General features: G+C 44.9%; 1 protein-coding gene across 3 annotated transcripts in view; it reads right to left on the bottom strand.

Moving 5' to 3' along the window:
* The window catches only part of TMEM39A (transmembrane protein 39A), a 35,049-nt gene extending 17,988 nt beyond the window's left edge, over positions 1–17,061 (bottom strand). Inside the window, exons 1-3 of one of the 3 annotated variants that reach the window (XM_070938356.1) lie at positions 16,879–17,061; positions 11,196–11,380; positions 1,353–1,575 (exon numbers count right to left, since the gene is read on the bottom strand). In XM_070938356.1, coding sequence (XP_070794457.1) covers positions 1,353–1,575; positions 11,196–11,308 — 336 coding nt within the window. In that variant the 5' untranslated portion in view covers positions 11,309–11,380; positions 16,879–17,061. Of the gene's footprint in view, positions 1–1,352; positions 1,576–11,195; positions 11,381–16,878 lie in introns of those variants that run through there. The other 2 variants (XM_070938358.1, XM_070938357.1) reach the window with 2 other exon arrangements.

The following is a 17,061-nucleotide window of genomic DNA, read 5'->3' as shown; positions in this document are numbered from 1 at the left end:
TTCTCAAGCGTCCCATATGCGCCCAAACACTTTTCACCCAGATGGAGAAATGATGGAGACTCGAAGCTTCTCCTGCTTGCAAATGGGAAGCTTTGAAATGGAGTGATTAGCTCTGTTTCAAAGCACCCCATTTGCAAGGAGATGAAGCTTCGTCTCCCTCTGGGTGAAAAGTGCACAGCGGAGCCAGAGGTATAAGGTGGGGGGAGACAGGTGATCCCAACACGCTTAGCTCCGTTTCAAAGTGCCCCATTTGCAAGCAGATGAAGCTTCGAGTCCCCATCATTTCTCCGTCCAGGCGAAAAGTGTGTCTGCCCTGGGAAGCCCTGTAAGTTGTTGCAGCCACAGGCAAACATGGTAGGAGGGAGAGGGCGGGCAACTGCAAAATAAGACATTCCCTGAAAATAAGACTTAATGGGTCTTTTGGTCCCCCCAAAATATAAGACCTAGTCTTATTTTTGGGGAAACACAGTACTCTCCAGATATCCTAACATTTGATTTATGTTTCTTAAGAGAGGAACTTTGGATTTCTATTTACCTTATTATTTTAACTAATTTCTCTATTCTAACAAAATCATTTTGAATTTTGTTTCTACTTTTTAAGATATTTATTAGTTCAATTTATATGCCATCTTTCTCCGGAGACTCAGCAATAGCACTGGTTTATATATCGCTTCACAGTGCTTTACAGACCTCTCTAAGTGGTTTACAGAGTGAGCATATTGCCCCCAACAATCTGGGTCTTCATTTTACCCATTTCGGAAGGATGGAAGACCGAGTCAATCTTGAGCCTGGTGAAATTCGAACTGCCAAATTGCAGGCAGTCAGCAGTCAGCATACATAGCCTGCAGTTCTGCATTATAACCACTACGCCACTGTGGCTCGTACTAGCTCTCTTACCCAATTTCTTGGGATATGCATATCTGAGGTAACATTCCAAAAACCCTGAATATCAAGACATTTTTTTCCTATGTTGACAGGGAGGTATTTTTCAGATCAAAATGAATCAAATTCTACAAAGTATCAGGGATAAATAGTCTACCGATTACAACCTTTCTTTTTGTATCATATGTTGATATCATAACATTAAATGCCACATTTACTGTAACTCTCCCAGACTGGAATGTAAGAAAAAGGTTGTGTGTCTCAAGAGTGTTTGAAACTGGGTGGAGGGGAAGAACTAACAACCCATAAATGTTGTCCACAAAACTGAGATACAAGGTTCTTGCAATTCCTTCTTTTTTCTGCCATATGATTATTGGAAGTATTGATTAGTGCTTGATGATATACATATATTTATTAATTAACTACAGACACTCATTAATCCTGGGATGGGTAAGCAAAGATTAACTCACCAGTGATGTACAGGAGGCAGGGTGGTTATATGGATACCACCAGACGGTCTTGTAAATATTAATATATTGAATGAAAAGAGACACCAGCAAATAGATGAAAAAGAGGAATTCAAATAGAAGGTTTCCATCCACAGGGAGCTCTGGGATTCGGCAGTGCCTCACAGGCTCAGGAGTAATCAGGGCGGTGATAGGAGGAGCAGAAAGACTGAGAGTACTACCATTCCTGAAACCAAAAATAATTGTTACCCACTGGTTGAACAGCGGTATTTAGTATTTAGATGTTAAATTGTTTATCAGTTTGATTACAATAGATCAGATTTGCAACAGATTTTTAAAAACCCAATAACATAGGTTAATGTAATGAACAGTCATATGGAGATATAAAGATTAATAACATTATGGCATAAGTTTTATGGATGATATACTGCATTATCTGATTAAGTTTTCCATTACACAGTGTATTAACTGGAAATTTAGGAATTCCATTTTTTCCTAGTAACAATACTTCAGGTTTCAGATGCTTCTATTGATGCTTCCAAACGGAAGATGTTTTAGCTGAATATATAGGCATTTGGCAATTGCAGGCAGCCCAATTTTTTTTTTTTGTGCAAAACTTCAAATGTTTTAAAAGACTGATTAACAAACTACTTATGAAAATTATATAAATTTTCCTCCCTCCCCAAAACAGAAACAATTTGAAAAACTAAACTGTCCACTTACATTACTGCCTGTCTATTGGAGCCTTCAATCCCTTCAAAAACATGCAAGTTAGACCCCAGACATCAAGGCTGTCCTACTGTGGTCATACTGAGATGAATAAGGTATCATAACAATACACTGAACACAAGGCAAAAGCCTCCCTTAAAAATCAAGGTTATTATTGGGAGAATCCGGAAGCGACATGGCGTGACTGGCTGGGAAAATGCCGGGCTCCGATGAGCTTGGCAAAAACCAGCCAGACGAACCGACACCGGGGGGGTCTTCGGACAGAAGCTGTCCTGTAGGGACAGTGAAGAAAGAGAGGCAGCTCAGTGTCTAAAGAGGGACAGGCAAGTCCCTCGGATAGCCCGAGAAACTCTCTCCGAGCCAGTGACGGGGGGCGGGATATATCGCCATGAAGCTGGAGCCTCTGGAGCAAGCGATGTGCAGGAGGGAAGATTTGGATAGAGTGCTGGTGTTGGGTGAGTGATCGGCTAGCCCACAGACAATAAAAAGAAAATTCTAAATATTTTTAACTACTAAACTATCACTAAAATTACCCCGGCATGGAATTTGTGGCTAAATAGCGGCGGGGGGAGATGGCGGATGGAAAGAGAAAGTGAGAATGACAAGCATGCCATAGAAGAACCCGAATAAAGAATTAAAAGGGATTGACAAATGTAAATGTAAATCTGGAACTTGGATTCAAACTGGATTGGATTATAAACTAATTGGTGGTATATAAAGGTGAAAGAAGATGTGAAAACTGGCCTTTTCTCTTTTATGACTCGGTAAACATGGATGTGGATTATAAATAAAATGGCGATTTGTTAATTAGTCGAGTGGAACTGTGGATTATAGAGAGACATCTGCAGGAGAAGGAAGAGCATGACATGGAATTGTCTACTTTGAGAAAACTTTTGAAGAAACGAGGGGAAAAAAACCCTTGAACTTTTAAAAAGATAACTGGCGAGAACTAAGGAGGATACGTTTTGCCTACAAGAGGATAGACTTTGATGATTATAAAAGAAGGACCTTGATGCAACTTAAACCTGGATTAATATCAACCAGGAAAGAATAAAATGGAACAGGAACTTAATGAACTGATAAAGACGATGTGTTTGGAAATAAAGGAAATGATTATAAATGTGCATGGAAAATCGAAATCTGAGAAGGTAAAGACAGAGCTAGAATGCACTGAAGAGAAGGAAATGACTAATGAGAAACAAGAAAGAGAGCTGGATAATGAAGAAGACAAAGACAAAGAGACTGACTATGGAAAATTAAACAATTGCAATATCAAGTATGGACAAAAAGAAAAGAAACAAAGAAGTAAAAGAGGGTGGAATAGGAAAAATATAAAAAAAATAAATGATTACACTGAGATTTATAGTGGAAAGATAAGAAAGAGGGAAAAGAGATGCAAAATAATAAGAAATAAAGGACAAAATAAAAGATTTTATGATTTTAAAATACAAAATAAACATACTGGGATTAACAATGAAAAGACAAAAAAGGAAAGAGAAAGGAGAAACAATGGGAAATATAAGGCACAATAGGAGAGTGCAGAATTTTAAAGTACAAAAGAAAGGAAGAAGAAAGGAAAACAAAAGGCAAAGAAGGAAAAGAGGGCGGAGGAGATGAAAAAATACTAAAAACATAAATGATTACACTGGGATTTACAGTGGAAATATAAGAAAGAGGGAAAAGGGATGGAAAGCAATGGGAAATAAAGGGCAAAGATTTCATGATTTTAAAACACAAAATAAGTACATTGAGATTAATAATGAAAAGATACGAAAAAGGAAAAGAAAAGTAGAAACAATGGGAAAACTGTAACAAATGTCACATGTTCAATACTATTGGAGTATAGAATGATAAGTTTTAATACTATGAATAAATCAGTAGGGGGAAATGTAATAACTGAAATATTTTAAACTATATATTTGAAATATAATTAAAAAGAGAAAAGAAGACAAATTAAGAATATTTTAAGAACTAATTGGATTGGGTAAAATGAGAAATGATTAAGATGCACTTTATAAATATATACTTGAATTAGTGGAAATATATTGTTAAGATGTTTTGAGAAATATATTCAGTAATTGAAATTGAATGTAAAACTGAATGAAATTGAAATGATAAAAATGATTTAAATGTTATACTTGCAAGAAGTAAAGCAGAAAAAATATATTGGTAAAAGTAAAAAGATAAGGATTAGAAGATTAGAAAAATATTTGAGTAAAGATTTAAAGGAAAAAAGAGAACAAGATGAAATATATTGTTAATAATTAAATAGACAAGGGATCGGGGTTGCCTGGACTCCACAATGGAAAATATTAAATTGAAAATGAATACAGCAATAGAGAGAGAAGAAGGAGGGGAAAAGAATTGGAAGGGAGGAGAAAGGAGAGAGAGGGATGGAAGAGTAGGGAGGAAGGAAGGGAAGGGAAATCAGAGTAGGAGAGAAGGTAAGACGGGGGAATGGACGTTGTCTTACCTGAACGTCCCTTTTCTGGGCGCTGCGTACACTATCCATGCATGGGTTAATCCTTCAGTGCTTGGCAAACAACTGAGTGAAAACAAAAGACTTTTCCTCCCCTTTCCGGCTCCCAAGCCACGCCTCTGTTCCCATGATCCCCCAGTCTGAACGAAGGCGCAGCAGACAAGAATCCACACTATGAGTAACTTATAAACTCAACTTTATTAACTCAAATTAACGTAATGGAAAAAGGACTAGTCTCAGTCATAAGCAGGGGGCAGGCAGCCCTAACGGGCGGGATATGGATAGTGTACGCAGTGCCCAGAAAAGGGATGTTCAGGTAAGACAAAGTCCATTTTCCTGTGCGCTGCTCCCACTATCCATGCATGGGATATACCCAAGCCTAAACTACCTGGGTGGGAAGCTGACTGCCTCCAGAGTCCTCCTCCGTCAACACTTTCTGCAGTACTCTGCGCCCAAACGATGCCTCAGCCGAGTTGAACACATCGATCTTGTAGTGGCGGATGAACGGTGTGAGGGACGACCACGTCGCAGCTCTGCAGATGTCCACGACCGAGGCTTGGGTGGCCCAGGCCACCGTGGTGGCCGCGCTGCGAGTCGAGTGCGGTAGGATCTTGCTGGGACCCAGTTTGGAGGTCAGGTCATATGCCAGGGCGATGCAGGCCTTGATCCATCTGCTGACCGTGGCTGCTGATATCTTCTGACCCATGGACTTCGGGTTGAAGGAGACCAGGAGACCCTCCGTACGACGGAAGGGAGCGGTCCGACGAATGTAAGTGCGGACGGCGCGTCGAACGTCTAGAGTGTGCCACCTCTTTTCTCTGGGGTCACGAGGTGAAGGGCAGAAATCTGGCAGGATGAGCTCCTTGGCTCGGTGGAACCACAAGTTGACCTTCGAGATAAAGGCGGGATCCAGGCGTAGCGTCACGGTTGAATCGTGGAAGATACATAAATCCTTGCGGACTGAAAGAGCTGCTAGTTCTGAGACCCTCCTTGCCGAGGTGATCGCCAGCAGGAAGGTCACCTTAAGTGATAGGTACTTAAGAGAGGTCGAGTCTAGGGGCTCGAATGGGGGCCCGGTCAGTGCCCGCAACACAAGAGGTAAATCCCATGAAGGGTAACGGTGTACTGTGGGGGGGTCGCAGGGTGGTCGCCCCATGCAGAAACTCCTTGATGCGCGGGTGGTGCGCGAGGGATTGGTACGGCGGGCATGTGATGACTGTGGACAACGCCGCTGTCTGTCTTCGTAGGGTTGCAGGGGCCACACCTTTTTCTAGGCCAGCTTGTAGGAACCGCAAAATGTCCCGAATAGTCGCTGACGTGGGGTCGATATGCTGGTGGGCACTCCAGCGACAGAACGCCTGCCACGAAGACTCGTAGATGCGGGTCGTAGACGGACGCCTGGCCGCCTGGATAGTGGCAACTACCTCGTCTGGCAGGTTATCCTTCTTCAGGATGACCCGTTCAAATGCCAAACGGCTAATTGCAGCCACTGGGGCTCTGGATGCGTGTCTGCTCCTTGACACAGAACTAGCTGCTGTGGTGGGATCACCCATGGCTGTTCCACGGACAGTGCCACCAGGTCGGCGAACCATGGTCTCCGGGGCCAGTTCGGGGCTACCAGGAGTAGGTCTGCTTTCTCTGCCAGTAGCTTTCGAATGAGGCGCGGGAGCAGCGGGACTGGTGGAAATGCGTACAGGAGGCCCTTGGGCCACCTGCAGCGTAGCGCATCGTGGTCCTCCGCTTGTGGTGTCGGGTAGCGAGATATGAAGCGGGGAAGTTGAGCGTTGGCCGGAGTTGCGAAGAGGTCTACTGCCGGGTTTCCGAAGTGCGAGGTGAGTTCTCGAAACAGCTGAGGGTGGAGCTGCCATTCTGCTTGATCTATTGTTTCGCGGCTGAGCCAGTCCGCCCTCACATTGGTTGCGCCCGAAATGTGGTCTGCTCTGATCGAGAGTAGGTGTCTCTCTGCCCAGCTGAACAGCTCTGCGGCCTCCCGCATCAGGGTACGAGACCTCGTGCCCCCCTCCCTGTTGACGTGCGCTTTGGCCGAGATGTTGTCGGTCAGGATTAGGATGTGATGCCCCTGCACCGTCGGCTGGAAGTTGCGCAGTGCCAGTTTGATCGCCCGCAGCTCTAGGAGATTGATGCTGCATTGCCGTTCTTGAAGCGACCACTGTCCTTGCGTGACTAGGTTGTGGAGATGGGCTCCCCACCCCCGAAGGCTGGCGTCGGTGGTGAGTATCAGACGGTCCGGCTCTAGGAAGCTGGACCCCTTGAGGAGCGATGGCGATGTCCACCACCTGAGAGACCGGCGGACCTGGGGAGTGAGACGAACCTCCTTTTTGGAGTTGGCCCTTCCCGCTCGTTGGAAGGGAAGGAGGAACCACTGCAAGGGTCTCGAATGTCTGCGTGCCCACGGTACGATGCCGAAGCAGGATACCATCTTGCCGAGGAGGCTTGAGAGGTGAAACAGGGCAGCTCTCCTCCCCATCAGGGTCTGCAGGATCAGAGTTTGGATGCTCTGGACTCTGTCCGGTGATAGGAACACTTGGCCGCTGGACGAATCTATCACCGCCCCTAGGTGAAGGAGCCTGGTGGTGGGCTGAAGCTGACTCTTTGCAAAGTTTATGGTGAAGCCGTGATCCTGGAAGGTCTTCATCACCATCTTCATGTCTCTGGAGGCCTGGTCGGGCGAGGACGACAGGACTAGAATGTCGTCCAGGTAACAGAGCACCCGGATCGGGACGGCTCGGAGCCTGGCCGCCACCACCGCTACCAGCTTGGTAAAGGTGCGGGGGGCCGACGAGAGTCCAAATGGCATCACGCGATATTGGTAATGTCGGCCCGCATACTCGAACCTCAGGTACTGACGGTGATGCGGGTGAATGGGCACGTGGAGATAAGCCTCCTTGAGGTCGACCGACTGAAGGAAGTCGCCCTGTCTCACCCCCGCTAAGATGGACTTGAGGGAGTGCATCTTGAACCTGCGGTATTGAACGGACAGGTTCAGATACTTTAGATTGAGAATGGCCCTCCAACCCCCGGAGTTCTTGGGTACCAAAAAGAGGGTTGAGTAGAAACCTGAGCCCCGCTGACTGTGCGGGACCGGCTCTATGGCTTCGACCTCCAAGAGGTGGGTGATCTCCTGTGACATTAAGTCCTGAAGCTCCGAGGATCGAGGGGCTGGGCAACGGACGAACCGGTGGGGCGGCTGACCAGAAAATTCGATGGATAATCCTGAAGAGATCGTATGCCTTACCCAGGAGTCCGAGGTCGAGCTGGCCCATTGTGGATGAAAGAGGATGAGCCTGCTCCCTATGGGTCCCGTGGGCCCGGAGTCATTTTCCCCTTCTGGCGGGCTTAGGGCCGGCTCCACGGAAGTTGCGCTTAGGCTGCTGTTGTCGTCCTCGGTCTCGGAACTGCTGCCTGTCGTGAAATCTGTCTCCTCCCTGGTATTGGGAGCGATGAGAGAAGGACCCCCTGGGTCCGGCGCTGGCACGAAAGGGCTGCTGGAGCGGGTAAGGCGTGTATCTGCATTCCTGGCGCCGGTATGTTGAGGGAAGGATCTTCCTCTTGTCTTTCCCCTCGACCAGTAGGGGTTCCAGCGCTGCTTCGAACAGCTCTGACGCTTTGTATGGGGAAGTGGTCAGCTTCCACTTGGCTTTAAAGTCAGCTTTCCATGGCCTAAGCCAAAACAGCCTCCTAGCGGTAAGGGTTGAGGCCAGAGCCCTAGAAGCGAACTTGGCTGAGTTCAGAGAGCTGTCGGCTGTGTATTCAGTGGCAGCTATTATCTTGTTAAGATCTTGATGCAGCCTAGTGTCCTCAGGCGGGAGTCTGTCCTGGAGGTGCCGGAGCCAAATGAGGGACGCTCTGTTGAAGAAAGACGATGCGGTCGCGGATCTGATTGCCCAGCCTGCTGCCTGATGAGCCTTGCGGAAAGCCCCCTCCATTCTCTTCTCCTCTGCTTTGAGAGTGTCTAGCGGGTCGGTGGAGACCAAGGAGTTAGAGGATAGCGTTGCCACCAGTTGGTCTACTGAGGGCAGCGCCAGGAGGTCCTCCAATTCCGGGGCTGAGCAGTAGAGTTTCCTCTCCAGGCTGCTGGGCGTTGCCAGGGAGGCCGGCTGCACCCAGGGGTTCTGGATGACCTCCGTAAAGAGCTGAGGGCAAGGGATGAAGTCCTTTTGTGGCTTTGACGATTGGAAAAGTGCTTCATGAGGACCTGCTGTCTGCGGGGTGGTAGTTGCGACGTCCCCTGGAACTCCGAGGTTGGTTGTGAGCCGCGCCTTATGGAGTAGGGACTTGAATAGCGCCGGGCGAAAGAGGCCTGTAAACGCCGGGGTGTCTGGTGCCAGGCCTTCGTCCTCCGATAGCTCCATCTCCTCAGGCCCCTCCTCCGCTTGGTCTGATTCTTCAGACGACAAGTCCTGCCCTTGATCTGGGTGAGGACGGGGTTGCGGGTGATGCTGCCGTGCCTGGGCCGGTGCGGCTTGTACCTGTGCCTGGGAAGCCTGCTGCATGCTTGCTGTGAGGAAAGACGAAAAGGCCGAGAACATGGCCTGGAAATCCATTGGGGCTGTCACCCCTGCCCCCCCCGGGGCTGTTGGTCTGCCCTTGAAGGGGTGGGGGTTGCCTCCCTGGCCCGAAGTAGCTGGGCTGGGGAAGGAGTCATTGCGGCCTCCGGTCCGGTCCCTGGGCCTGTCTCGAGACGGGGGGTCGTGTGTCCCAGTCTGGCCAGATCTGGGGTTCTTGGCGTGACTGCAATGTCAGCCACTGAAGTAAGTCCCAGCTCTATGTCCCCTGGGGGGGCCTGTGCTGGTCCCAAGGGCCCAGACTCCCTGGCTGGGGCTCCTGAAATCGCCTTGTGCGCTCTCTCCCACTGCCGCTCGAGTGCATTGTGCCTCCTTAAGGCGTCCCTGTCCCGGATGGGTAGGGAGCCTTCTGATGCGGCCCTGCTGGTTGCGCTCTCGTGTCTCCTCTTGGATTTCTTTTTCCCCCCCTTTGAGGTTTTGCGTGGGGGGGGTGAGCTCCAGCTCCATATCCGAAGACGGGGGGGGAGCGAGACATTGCTGCTTCTGCGACGATTGGGCCGGCCTGGAGCTGCGCTGAGCCTTAACCCCAGATGAAAAAACTCCCCTCAGATGTGGAGTGATGGAGGGGGGGGGGTTTAGCCGGCTCCCTGGTGGTGGAGGGAGGCGTAGGCTTGAGGCTCTTGCCAAAATGGCGGCCCGAGGGTCCGTCAAAATGGCGCTGGCACGTGGTGCGATCACCCGCTGTGCCAGTCTTCAGCGACGGACTCACAATGGCGGCCCGAGGGTCCGCCAAACGCCGCGTGTTTCCCCTTGCAAGCTTTTTCTGTAGTGCAGGGGCAGGCTGCTTGCTTTCCGGCGCTCCTCCTCTTCGCGCTTCTGTCCAGTGCCCTTCCGGCGAAGCGCGGCTCCAAGGTAGCGCTGCGGTCTGCGCCACGTGGTCTGAGGCTCCGGCTCCGACGCCCAGCTGATTAGCGCGAAACCGCTTGTGAGCGCAGCGCGCGGCGTTGCTGTTGTGAGCCTGCCGGTCAGCTGGGGAGCGCGAACGAGAGCGGCGGCGCCGAGGCGGGAAAGGAGCTGCCTTTTAAAAGTAAGCCAGCCGAGCTAGCGGCGTGGGCAGCTTAGCTCCGCTCCCCCCCCTTCTTCTGATGCATGCAGTAGCAATCTGTTAAAGTAAAGGAGCCGCGAAAAAAACAATCTATTCAAAAGTAACTAAAAAGCCTAGACGCCCTAAGGAAAGGGAAGAATAAAGAAACTAGGAAAAAAGGGAAACAAAAGGGAGAACTGTCCCCACAGAGGTACAATACCTTCCTGGAAAACTGTGGAGCTCCCAAAATCACTACAGTGTTTGCCAGCAACTGAGTGAAGACTGGGGGATCATGGGAACAGAGGCGTGGCTTGGGAGCCGGAAAGGGGAGGAAAAGTCTTTTGTTTTCACTCAGTTGTTTGCCAAGCACTGAAGGATTAACCCATGCATGGATAGTGGGAGCAGCGCACAGGAAAAGAGAGGAGGAGGAGGAGAAGGAGAAGGGAAGGGGAAGTAGAGAAGAAGAAGGTGGGGAAAGAAAGTTGGAAGGAGAAGAGGGAGAAGGTAGGTATGAGGAGAAAGATTGCTGTACAATAAAAAAGATGAAGTGGAAGAAAGGCAGCGCTGAACAAACAAATATAAATGTATTAAGATAAAGAATGAATTGTTTAAGAATAAAAGAGGATAAATATGTACAAATAGTAAAGTTAGAATTTAGGGATAAATGAAGAAGGTGTTTATGTATGCAAGTATAGAAATACTGAGGCATGTTCAAAAAAAAAAAAAAGGAAAAGGGGGGAAGACAATATTGGTAAAAATTGTAATTGAGTAAAATGTATTTGAATTTGACTAATTGTATAAGATAAGAAACGACCAACATTGTACAAAAAAAAAAAAAAAGAAAAGAAAAGAAAAGAAAGATGTGGGTGAAGGTGAGGGAGGAGAAAAAAAACCCAATAAAACTTGTTTACAAAAAAAAATCAAGGTTATGGACAAATTATCAATGGCTGGTACTTTTTTGGACATAACAATATCCAATGATAACAGGGAATAGATTTAGAAGCACAATGCTAGACTTAAGACTTTACCTATTTCTCAGACCTGTTCCGTTGCCACAGTTCCCACCAACTAATGTCTGAAGAGAAGGCAAAGCTGAACGGCTTAGTTGCTGCCGGCTGGGTCCCCTCCTTCCACCGGGCATGACCAGGAAGCAATCCACCTCTTCCACCTCTGGCACTTTTTGCCCTGATTCTTATGTAACAATTTCCCAATTCTACAAATGAAAAGGAAGCAAATTATGCCACAGCACCTTTTAAAACAAAGGAAAGTGCAGCAGCTGTTCATCATATACACTTTGCACAGACAAAAGCAATAATTAAAAGTAAATATACTTTTAGGAAAGATCATAAAGGAACAATTTTAAAAAGATGCTGCATGTGTTTTTAAAATATTATGCTTTAATATTAATTTGTTAAAAACAATATATCAAAATTTCATTGTAATATACACCAAACCAGAGGCAAAAGAACTATTAGGACAGTGGTTTCAGATTATAAAATTTATAATTTGGAATACAGGGTTAAACTATTTCAAACTGCAAATGAGTGTGCAGCCTTCTTGGAACTGGGGGAAGAACTGTGCTATAGACTGGAGATAGAGGATGTCCTATTCCTGTTCAACAGCCTCTCTCAACAGAGTGGGAGGATTACAACATCATCTATCTCCAGTCTACAACATAGTCCTTTCAGCAATTCCAAGAAGACTCCACTGTCAGTTTTGGAAGACAATTTTCCTTTTTGCTTCCTAACTGCCACATATTTTAGCCTGGGAAATTGGGAGGGGGTTTTTGTTGGAGCGGTAGAAAGTTAGTCATAACAACATTCTGTATTCAAGGACACTTTTGCCTGCACCTGCTGGAGACTGCCTGGATTGTATCCAGTTGAATGTGAAGAGTTGATTGGACTATGTGATGAACTTGTAGGTGTGGGGTAGGGCTCTGAACTGTTAGCTGGGTGTGGAAAACCTGAAAGCTTTCAGATTTGGGTTTTCTAGATGTGCCAACATGACATCTCTAATAAATTGGAACTTTGAGGAACCTCAGGCCTCGGAGTTTTATTTTGTTCCTTGGAACCCTGACATCCACACTCATTTGCACTACTCAGGTGACCCTGAGGAGACAGATAAACCTCTAAGTGGCTTCAATGACTCTCTAAAAGGATGTAAATGACCAGCTGTCTGCAAGGAATATAAATCCTTCCATTCTCTTCCATCCAGTCAGAGCTGAAGAAGCTTCTTGGATGAGAAGCAAAACATCTTCAACCCCCCCCCCCAAAAAAGTGCAATTGCCTCTTGAAAAAGCACCTTTGGGACAAAGTTTGTACAAATGATACAATATATACATTAGTAAAAAAACTGCAATAAACAACCCCCCCCCTCAATTGCAAGCTAAACTTAAATAACAAATTAGAACAAATATATGACTTTGGGTACCATGGTAAATAGAAAATGAAGATGTTTAAGATATAATGGTAAAATGGCAGAGTGCTCTTTTCCAAACAATGAATGTTTCTCAACAAAAATAAGAATAGCTCTAAATAAGAATGTGCTTCTGTTCAGTTTGTGGAAAAGAGATAGTATATCGAGAGAAATATTCAAAAGCTGAATAAAGTAGGATGCACTGTGACCAATACAAAAAGAAGTTCATTGAGTTAATTGGTCATACAGAAAGAATGAATGAGGAATGAGCAAATATTTATGAATTTATGTATTTTACAGTATTTATAACCTCTCTAAATGAGTCTGGCTGTGTACAATATCACCAAAAAGAAAACTAAACATAATGTCAATCAAAACAATATAAATCAAAAACAAACAAAAAATAATAACAAAAACTCAAAAAAACCTAAGATAGGTACTCACAGCCAGCAAAAAGTACACTGAAATAAAAAATGTAACATGTTTCCAAAATTGCAGCAAGGAGGGGACTACATATATTCTGGGAGAAAACATTCCACAAGGTGGGAGTTATGACAAAGGCCTGTTTTGTTAGCCACATCCTGCAGGTGTCATGAAGGCAGGGAACTTTTACCAAGCCCTCTTGATGACCAGATTAGACAGGCAGATTCAGTTCTGGAAAGGAGCCTCATATATCCTGGTATGATGCCATTTTACAGCTTGACAGCTAATGCCCAGTACTTTTTATTTTTTATTTATATTATTTATACAAATAGCTCAAGGCGATGAACATATCCAACACATCTTCCTCCTATTGACCCCACAACAACAATCCTGTAAGGTAAGTTGGGCTGAAAAAGAATGACTGCCCCAAAATCACCCAGCGACTAGAACTCATGGTCTTCCACTTTCTAAACTACTACTTTAATCTCTAGAACTGGTTCTGAAATATTTTTTCCTAAGGGAAAAAAAATGGAATCAGCAAGCTACAGACCAATCAGTCTGATATCAATACCTGGGAAGATCCTGGAAAAGATAATCAAGCAACGAATCTGCGAACACCTAGAAACAAGCAAAGCTATTACTAGAAGCCAACATAAGTTTATCAAAAACACCATGACATACAAAACTTATTGCATTCTTTGACCAAGTGACAAAATTAATGGACCAGTGAAATTCTTTGGATGTAATACACTTGGACTTCATTAAGGCATTTGACAAAGTAGAACACAGCCTACTTTGGTAAGATTGAAAAAATGTTGTATAGTTTGCATCATTACCAGATGGATTTGTAATTGGTTAACCAACTGCACTCAACATGTAGTTCTTAATGGAACTACATCAACATGGTGGGAAGTATGTAGCAGAGTACCACAAGGCTTTTAGTCCAGTACCCTTCAACAATTTACATAAAGAGATAGAAGGAAACTCATCAAATCTGCAGATGACACCAAGCTGGGGGAGGAATAGATGATAGTCTATTTATTTATCCATCTAGACACTTTAGAAGATAGAATCAAGATCCAGAAGGATATTGAGAGACTTGAAAACTGAGCCCTATCCAATAAAATGCAAATCAGTGCTGTGAAAAGGAAGGTTTACACTTAGGCAAGAAAAACCAAATGCACAGCTGTAGTATAAATGGTGCCTGGCTCAACAGCATTATTGTGAAAGGAAACTAGGAGTCCTAGTGGATAATCACTTAAGTATGAGCCAAAGTGTTCCACAATGGCCAAAAAGGCCAATGCAGTCGTAGTCTGCACCAACAGAGGGACAGTATTAAGATCACGTGAAATATTAGTACTGCTTTATATTGCACTAGTAAGATCACATGTAGAATACTGCATCCAGTTTTGGTCACCATGATACAAAAAAGATTCGAGACTCTAGAAAGAGTGCAGAGAACACCAACAAAGATGATTAGGGGACAGAAGGCTAAACCATATGATGAACAATTGAAGGAACCAGGTATGTCTAGCCTAATAAAGAGAACTAAGGGTGATATGACAGCTGTCTTCTAGTACTTAAGAATGTGCCCTAGTGAAGAGGAGGTAGATTTATTCTCTAAAGCACCTGAGGCAAGACAAATGCAATGGGTAGAGAAGATCATTAAAGAGAGCTCCAACCAAGAATTGAGGAGAAATTTCCTGTCAGTGAGAACAATCAGTGGAACGGTTTTCCTCTAGAAGCTGAGGTAGTTTTAAAGTAGAGATTGGACAGCTGTTTGTCTGGAATGGTATAGATCTCCTGCTTGACAATGAGTTGGACTAGAAGACCTCTCGAGTCCTTTCCAACTCTATAACTTTGAACCTTTAAGCCTATCAGCAATCAATATTTAAAACTAATACAGCTATTAGATATAGGTACAATTCTATATTGGCAGGGCCAATAATCTTGCCACTACTTTTTGTATCTGCTACTGCTTCTATATCATCTTTACAGCAATCTCATATACATTAGCCCAATCAAGTGATTTAAGGAATGAATTACTGAAAATATGAAGTGGAAATGGAGTAAGACAAAAATGAACATCAAGAAATGTTGTGATAGAAGGTGCACCTGGAGAAGCAGTGGAGTCTTGGCAACACAAGAGCTTTTGCAGGGAGGACATGGTACATTCCAGAAAGAAGCCCAAATTAAGAGACTGCCCAGTCCTGAGCTAGATAGGGTTCAGGGTAGCCACATCCTAGAATCACTTTTTGTTACGGTAGAGTGTTACAGCTGTAATATTGGGAAGATCTATCCATTAGGTATAAGAAATAAAGGATTTGATTCAATTGAATTTTACTGTGTTATCCTTAGGCTTGAGTTTGACAGAAAGTCATGGTTGAATGAAGTTGATGAGATCTTCAAAGGAACTAAGGAATCTAAAGAACAAAAGGCAATCAATCCATTTAGTTTTTTCTTTGAAAAATCTTTTAAATTGGCTTTACTGAAATCCAGAGTTTATGTTCAGGTATGCATTGTTCACATCCATTGCAATATCAATTTTAAAGATTCTGTATTGTAATATTCTGAATCCCATAATTCTTCCTTGACATGGATTTGTTTATGTAACTCCAACTGCTTGTCAGTTCTATACTTTTAAATATAATACACATTCAAGTGGCATTTCCAGCCATAATGAAAGCAACTATGTTAAGCCAATAGTAGTAAAAATTGCTTATACCGTGTTTCCCCAAAAACAAGACCCTGTCTTATATTTTTTTGAACCTGAAATAAGCGCTTGGCCTTATTGCCATGCGCTCAAATGCCCGATTGGGCTTATTATCAGAGGATGTCTTATTCTGGGGAAACAGGGTAAGTACTTTTGTATTTGAAAAGGAAAGAACATAACATACATAACAAGTAAACATAATTTACTTCAGAAAAAAAATATTTATAGCTCTTTTGTTAATTTGATTATCATTTACAATAAAGTAAATGTTATTTTAAAAAGCACATGAACATTTCTCCATAGAAAATAAATAGCTCCTTGTTAACATCGAATGGCCACTAAATGAACTATTGTAACTCGAGGACTACCTGTATTCAAAAGTAAACCTCATACTCTCAAGGATATGTATTCTGTCCAAATGTCTACAGGTCACATAACTTTTATACAAACAATTAAATGCGCGTGGCACTACTCAGTGGAGCCACATCTTGCAAGTTTGGATTTCTAAGAAGTTTAAGCAGACTCCAACAAAAGCACATCATACAGTAACAGTAATATTCATTATCAACAATAAACGAAAGTAAATCTCTTTCAAAAGGAACCCAAATTCTGCTACTTGATAATACCACAGAAGCAGCTTGTCACTGTCTTCTGTCGGGATGTTTTTTCCACTGTCTAAATTTAACCCGTAGCCCTCGACTTCCCATTAAGTCCTACATCCAAGTACTGACCAGGTCCGATCTTAGTTGCCTGGATAAACGCAGTTAGATGTTTCTAGGTAAGACAATGTACTTCCTACAGAAGTATTTCATTCTTCTCAACAAAAAAGTTGCTTGAATGAGAGCTAATGAAACACAAGAGGGGAAGAAAGAGCAAGGAAAATCCTAAAATGTTTGCGAAACGGGAAAGCCCTGAAGAAAGTGGGAAGGTCAATAACTGAATAGAGCAACTTGTTCACTAACCCAACGCGACGGATAAAGGGGCAACGGGATAAAGCGCAACTCTCTCAGGCGACCAACAACGACAGAAGCAAAGCACGACGGCGGCCTTCACTACACCAAGCCACAGGGCCGTGCTTGGTTACAACGGGGTGTCTCGGTTACACACCATACACCACGGAGATAGATGAGAAGGAGGCGGCCATTCAAAATCCGACTCACCGCCTCTCCAACAGCACCATGAGCAGGGCGCCTTCACCACCAGCCCGCCAGGCCGGGGAGCCCGCCAGGCCGGGGAGAGGGCGTAGCGCAGCCCTCCCAATTCTCTCCGGGTCGCACTTTCCCCGCTGTGGCCGCGGCGGCTGCTGTAAATGCTGCTGCCCTGAAGAGACGTGGCAATGAGGA

Source organism: Pituophis catenifer, unplaced genomic scaffold (assembly GCF_029215685.1).
Source record: "Pituophis catenifer annectens isolate HBS135680 unplaced genomic scaffold, rPitCat1.0.hap2 SCAF_2, whole genome shotgun sequence".
NCBI lineage: Eukaryota > Metazoa > Chordata > Lepidosauria > Squamata > Colubridae > Pituophis > Pituophis catenifer.
Note: the sequence above shows the minus strand (reverse complement) of the source record. Positions and strands in the feature narration are given on the sequence as shown.